The following is a 7,037-nucleotide window of genomic DNA, read 5'->3' as shown; positions in this document are numbered from 1 at the left end:
TTTTTCCAGATATATACCCAGGAGTAGGATTGCTGGATCATATGGTAGGTCTATTTTTGGTTTTTTAAAGAACCTCCATGCTGTTTTTCATAGTGGCTGCATCAATTTACATTCTCACCAATGGTATATGAGGGTTCCCTTTTCTCCACATCCTCTCCAGCATTTATTATCTGTAGACTTTTTGATGAAAGCCTTTCTGACTGGTGTGGGTGTTACCTCACTGTGGTTTTGATTTGCATTTCTCTGATGATTAGCAGTATTGAGCATCTTTTCATGTGCCTATTGGCCTTCTGTATGTCTTTGGAAAAATGTCTATTTAGGTCTTCTGCCCATTTTTCGATTGGGTTGTTTGGTTTTTTTGATATTGAGTTGTATGAGCTATTTGCATATGTTGGATATTAACCCCTTGTCAGTCACATTGTTTGCAAATATTTTCTCCTATTCTGTAGGTTGTCTTTTTGTTTTTGGATGGTTTCCTTTGCTGTGCAAAAGCTTTTAACTTTGATTAGGTTCCATTTGTTTATTTTTGCTTTTATTTCTTTTGCCTTGGGTGACTGATCTAAGAAAATATTGCTACAATTTATGTCAGAGAATGTTTTGCCTGTGTTCTCTTCTAGGAGTTTTATAGTGTCATGTCTTATATTTAGGTCTTTAAGCCATTTTGAGTTTATTCTTGAATGTGGTGTGAGGGAATGTTCTAATTTCATTGATTTACATGTGACTGTCCAGCTTTCCCAACATCACTTGCTGAAGAAACTGTCTTTCCCATTGTATATTCTTGCCTCCTTTGTCATAGATTAATTGATCCTAGATGTGTGGGTTTATTTGGGGCTCTCTATTCCATTGATCCATATGTCTGTTTTTGTGCTGATATCACACTGTTTTGATTACTGTATCTTTGTAGTATAGTCCAAAGTCTGGAAGAGTTATACCCCCAGCTTTGTTCTTTTTCCTCAGGATTGCTTTGGCAATTCTGGGTCTTTTGTGGTCTTTCTGATTTTTCTTGTTTCTTGAGGAAGGTCTGTATCACTATGAACTTCCCTCTTAGAACTGCTTTTGCTGCAAACCATAGATTTTGTAAGGTGGTGTTTTCATTTTCATTTGTCTCAAGGTATTTTCTGATTTTTTTTGGTTTCACTGCTGACCTGTTGGTTTCTTTTAGTAGCTTGTTGTTTAGTCTCCACATGTTTGTTCTTTTCCCATTTTTCTTTCTGTGGTTGATTTCCAGTTTCATTCCATTGTGGTCAGAAAAGATGCTTGAAATAATTTCTGCCCTCTTAAATTTGTTGAGGCTTATTTTGTGACCTAGTATGTGGTCTATCCTAGAGAATGTTCCATGAGCAATTGAAAAGAATGTGTATTCTGTGTTTTTTGAATGTAGTGTCTTGTAGATATCAATTAATTCCAACTGGTTTATTGTGTCTTTTAGGACCTCTGTTGCCTTGTTGATTTTCTGTGTGAATGATCTGTCCATTGATGTGCGGTGTTAAAGTCTCCTATTGTTATTGTATCATCGTCAATTTCTCCCTTTATGTCTGTTAGTATTCGTTGTATATATTTAGATGCTCTTTTATTGGGTGCATATATGTTAACGAGTGTAATATCCTCTTCTAGTATTGATCGCTTTATCATTATATAATGCCCTTTTTGTCTTTCTTTATGGCCTTTGTTTTAAAGTCTATTTTGTCTGATATGAGTTTTGCTACTCCCACTTTCTTGTCATTTCCATTTGCATAAAATATATTTTTCTATGCCCTTACTTTCAGTCTGTGTGTAACTTTTGCCCTGAAGTGAGTCTCTTATAGGCAGCATATTGTAGGTTCTTGTTTTTTTATCCAATCTGCCACTCTGTGTCTTTTGATTGGAGCATTAGTCCATTGACATTTAAAGTAATTATTGATAGGTATATACTTACTGCCATTTTAATCCTTGTTTTCCAGTTGTTTTGTAGTTCTTCTTTGTTCATTTCTTCTTCTTTTTGTTTTTCTTTTTGTGATTTGATGATTTTCTTTTGTATACTTGAGTTCCTTTCTTTTTTGATTTTTGTGAATCTATTGTATGTTTTTCATTTGTGCTTACCATAGATTTCAAGTATGTTGACCCATAACTATATCTACTTGCTTTAAACGGATAGTCATTTAAGTTCAGACACATTCTAAAAGATCTACATTTTATACTCCCCTCTCCTACATTTTGTGATTTTGACATCCTATTTTACATCTTGATGCTTATCCTTTTACTGTTTATTGTGGTTATAACCTCTTTTATAATTTTAATTACTTTTTAATCTTGGTACTGGCTTATTTAAGTGATCTTCAATCCTTTCATATATTGCCTTTTCTATTGTGATTTTCCCTTTCTTATAGAGTCTTGCTTCTTTCCTTTTTTTTTTTTTAGGACTGATTTGTAGGTTTAATGAGATTATATCAACATACTTTATAATCTACAAAGCATAAATTTATATAATGATAGCTACTTTGTATTGAGCATCCTCAAATTCTACTACCCTACAATTCTAGGAATAGTAGTGGAAGCTTTACGTATATAATTAATAGTATCTCTTAATCCTTAACACAACCCCCCACTGTTGTTATGATTATGTTCAATATATAAATCAGTTAATAATCAGCTCAGAGAGGTTGGTTGGATTGGTTTGCTAAGGTCAAACAAATAGAAAGGGGAAGAGAGTCAGGATTCAACTTAATATTACTTCCAAATAGAGGCCTTCCTTTCCTTTTAGCATAGAGCTAGGAAAACATCTTATGTCCTTAAGAATAGCGGGTGTGATTAAGATAAAGGGGAAATGGGGTTGGTGGAGGGTGGGTAGGGGTTGGGGGAAGAACCACTGAATAACCTGCCCCTAGAGCAAAGCTAACAAAGAAAACACCCTGATGAAACTTGTGCCTGAGTTTTACAACAGACCACCTGAAAATCCCTGGACTTCATAATACATTGGGTTTTTTATGTATCAAATATAAGGTGCAAAGTAAAAAATAGATGTTTTTGAAGCTAGAAGAGCCATCCCAGCCAGATCCAAACTTAGTTATCACGCACATACACAAATCAAAAATGACATGAAACAGGAAAAACTGGACTTCCTTTGCGTTCAGAAAAGCCAAGAAGCAAAGAAAATTCTTTTTAGAAATTCAGAAAAAAAATTTTTTTCATAGTAGCTAATATGCCTTCCTTAGGCATTAAGACACATTTCTGGTCATAACCTTGATATAGCCATATTTTTACTCTTTATAAAAATCAAGTCTCCCAGTAAAAATGGTATTTTACCACATTAATCTTTAAATTCCATCACTGAAAATGTAATACACACCAATTTCTAACCTCTTGGAACATTCTGCAAAATGGATTTTAGTCACTGAAATGAATAATTGCTCAGAAAAGCAGCACTGCCTCAACTGTGGTATGATTTGGTAGGCAATATTCTTGTTTTCCAGTAAAAAGGAGATCTCATAAGCAGAACACTGGACTCTTTGTGGTTCCATTGATCGAGAGAACGTTTCTGAGCAGCTTCTAAGCAAACATTTCTTAACAGGTTGATCACAGATCTGGGGTCTTCACTCCTCATAATGACACTGCCAGATACTACGTTAGCTCCTGCCTCTGCACATCTATGGATGGTGTCAGGACCTACTCCACCATCAACCTCAGTGTCCAAAGATGGGAACTGGGTCCTCAACCAGTGAACCTTTGGCATCATATCTTCCATGAATTTCTGCCCTCCAAACCCAGGTTCCACTGTCATAACCAAGGCCATATCTATCTGATGAGCCCATGGTGCCAAATACTCAACTGTAGTTCCTGGTTTGATAGCAAGGCCAGCCTTCATTCCATTCTCCCGAATGTCTTTGATCAAAGCCCCCGGGTTCTCAGTAGCTTTGAGATGAAAAGTATATTGATTGGCTCCTGCTACAGCCATTGGTTTCACCCACTGTTCCGGCATGGACACCATCATGTGCATGTCAAAGAAAGGGTCCTGGCCTAGCTGCTTTCGGAAGCTTTCTACCACAGGGTGACCAAAGGTGATGTTGGGAACAAAATGCATCCAGGTGCAGATAATCGGCCCCAGAGTCCAGAGTCCGGAGGCACTCAGCCCCTAAACTGGCCAGGTTGCTGTTGAGGATGGATGGGCCAATCTTGCAGCCGGATGCCCTTCTTTCCTATTTAGAGAAGACCCTTCAATATTTCTTTTAGTGTAGATTTAGTATTGCTGAATTCTTTTAGTTTTTGCTTGTCTGAGAAACTCTTTACCTCTCCTTCTATTCTAAATGCTAATCTTGATGGGTAGAATATCCTAGGTTGCAGGTTTTTTGAATATATCGTGCCAGTCCCTTCTGGCCTGCAAAGTTTCTGCAGAGAAATCAACTGATAGCCTTATGGGGGTTCCCTTGTAACTGACTCTGTTTTTCTCTTGCTGTCTTTAGAATCCTCTCTTTAACATTTGCCATTTTAATTATAATATGTCTTGGTCTTTTTGGGTTCATCTTGTTTGGGACCCTCTGTGCTTCCTGTACCTGGATATTTGTTTCCTTCTTTAGGTTTGAGGAGTTTTCAGCCATAATTTCTTCAAATACATTTTTTGATCCCCTTCTCTCTCTCTTCTCCTTCTGGAGCCCCTCTTATGCATAGGTTGGCATGTTTTATATTATCCCATAGATCTTATATGTTGCTTTCTTTCTTTTTTTTTTTTCATTTGTCTTTCTGTCTGCTGTTCTGATTGGGTGATTTGCATTATCCTATCTTCCAGATCACTTATTCATTCTTCTGTGTCATTTAGTCTGCTATTCATTGCTTCTAGATTGGTTTTTATCTCAGCAATGGAATTGTATATTTTTTATTGGTTCATGTTTATAGTTTCTAGTTCCTGTTACAGTGATCTGTGTTTCTATTGATAATCTTTCTTAATTCAGTTAGCATTTTTATTACCACCTTTTTGAACTTGGGGTCTAGTAGACAGGTGAGCTCTGCTTCATAATTTGTTCTTTCAGAGGATTTCTCTTGTTGTTTTGATTGGGTGTAGTTCCTCTGCCTTTTCATTTTACTTAACTTTCTCTGTCTCTATGAATTTAAGAGAAACAGTTATCTACTGTGGTCTTGAAGGGGTGTTTTTATGTGAGAACATCCCTGTGTAGACTACGTATGTCCCGCGTTTTTCATGCAAGGGCTGGTTTTGGTATGGACACCAGTCACGTCTTTCCTCAGGGTGTGCTGGCTGTTATCCCCTGGACAGGGGGTATGGTAGGTGTTGTAGTATCTAAGGCCTGTGCAGGATATGAGATGGGGCTTCCTCTCTTGCCACCCTGGCAGGGGTGGGGTCTGCCCCCCCAGTTGTTGGATTAGAAGCCCTGAGGGTTGGGTTCAGTCAGGATCCATTGCCCTTGAGTGTGAGCCCTACCTCAAAGGAGGTGATGCTGAAGCAAGTGAGGACCTATGCACTGCCTACACAGGCAGCTGCAGTTCTGCTCAGAAGCTGCCCAAGGTCACAACCCTTTCTCTGTTGTGTTTGTCCCAGATCTAGTGCAAGGCTCTGGTGTGGAGTAGCCTGGGGCTGGGGGTCGGGGCGTAGTGGCTGCAGGAACTGAGGTGGCTATGCTGCCCCCTGGGATCTGGGCTGCCTCTGTGGCAAACTTCTCCCAGGACGCATCTGCCCCAGACCTAGCGCTAGCTGCGGTGTGGAGTGGGCGGAGCCAGGGCTCTCTGGCTGGGAGAGAACCCATGCAGACTCCTGAGCACACTGACAATGGCCGTCACTGCAGGGGGAGTCTAAATTTTTAACAGGCTCCTGGAGAGACTCTGATATACACTGCAGTTTGAGAACTATTGAATTGTACTTGTTCCAGAAAAACTCCTCACAAACATCTGTATTTCCCTTCTTGCAAATATAACTCTTTGTCCCATCTGCTCTAAATGGCAAACAGTATTCACCGTTAGCTTGTAAAAATACTTCACATACGTCTTGGAAAATCTTTTAATCACTTTACTTTCTTTTCTCTGAGCACCTCTTTTTATCTTTGAGCTTTGGAGTGCCAAACTGCGGTCAGTCCTAAATACGTTTTTGACCAACATTAACATCAAAAGGACTTCACTGTAATCCAGCTCATCTAAGCCATTTTCACCATTTATCTTCAGCCCACTATTACCAAGGAGCTGGTCAGTGGATTGAGAACACTTTATCACACTGACAAAAGATCAGGGTTCACTGAGCCACCAGACCTGCTTGCGGGCCACAGGCACTCAACTTCTTCTCCTGCCTGTTCCCTGGGAAAGGTGGACATGAGGAATCCCTCTAAGTCTTTGGGCAGTGAGGGGGGCCCAGGCACTTGCCCCTGACCTAGAGAAAAGCTTTCGCGTCTCATGCCTTTTCCTCTGAAGTTCAGTCTGCCTGGAATGGCCATCCCCGCTTGCCGTGCCCATAAACTCCTATCCACCCTTCAAGTCCCAGCTCAGAAATGTGTAGTGACAATAAAAACAATCATCATCAATCAGGTTTCCCTCTTCTGTTCTATCCTAGCATGCGATGATTTCCCTTTATAGCACTCATCAAATCTGTAATGATATATTTGTGTGAATATTTTATAAGCATATGTGTATCCTGGTTGACCAAAAGCTACATGAGAGCAAAGACCATTTGCCTTCTCACACTTGTACTTATAGCCTATTACCATGTCTGGCACATAGTAGGTACTCAGTTAATATTATTGGATGAATGAATTGATAGGTGTACATGTATTGAGGACTTCCACTGTGTCAGGCCCTGGGCTAAGTGCTCCTGATATATGGTTTGTTTTAATCTTGCCAGCAACCTTCTGAGGTAAGTAGTAGTATTACCTCTGTTGAATAGATAGGAAGTTGAGGCTCAACGATGTCTTGAGAATTTTTCAGGGTCACACAGCTAATAAGTAGGAGCACTGGGATTTGATAATAAGTTTGTGTACCTCTAGACCTCAGCTCATCTGAAATGGTCACACCCTTGTTACCTTCTTGGACACCCAAATACTAGTTAGTTGTTTCTTTGCTGTTTTTTT

The 7,037-nt window shown here is 39.4% G+C and overlaps 1 protein-coding gene across 1 annotated transcript; it reads right to left on the bottom strand.

Moving 5' to 3' along the window:
• Positions 1-3,406: 3,406 nt before the first annotated feature.
• On the bottom strand, positions 3,407-6,677 carry LOC102986053 (ribulose-phosphate 3-epimerase-like). Its single transcript, XM_024131375.1, is given in 3 exon segments — positions 3,407-4,055; positions 4,057-4,172; positions 6,645-6,677. Coding segments are annotated over 3 exon segments (798 nt in total).
• Between the last annotated feature and the right edge of the window lie 360 nt (positions 6,678-7,037).

The sequence above is a fragment of the Physeter macrocephalus genome, chromosome 5 (genome assembly GCF_002837175.3).
Source record: "Physeter macrocephalus isolate SW-GA chromosome 5, ASM283717v5, whole genome shotgun sequence".
NCBI classification, from domain to species: domain Eukaryota; kingdom Metazoa; phylum Chordata; class Mammalia; order Artiodactyla; family Physeteridae; genus Physeter; species Physeter macrocephalus.
The sequence above is the reverse complement of the archived record's forward strand: the minus strand, read 5'-3'. Positions and strand labels throughout refer to the sequence as shown.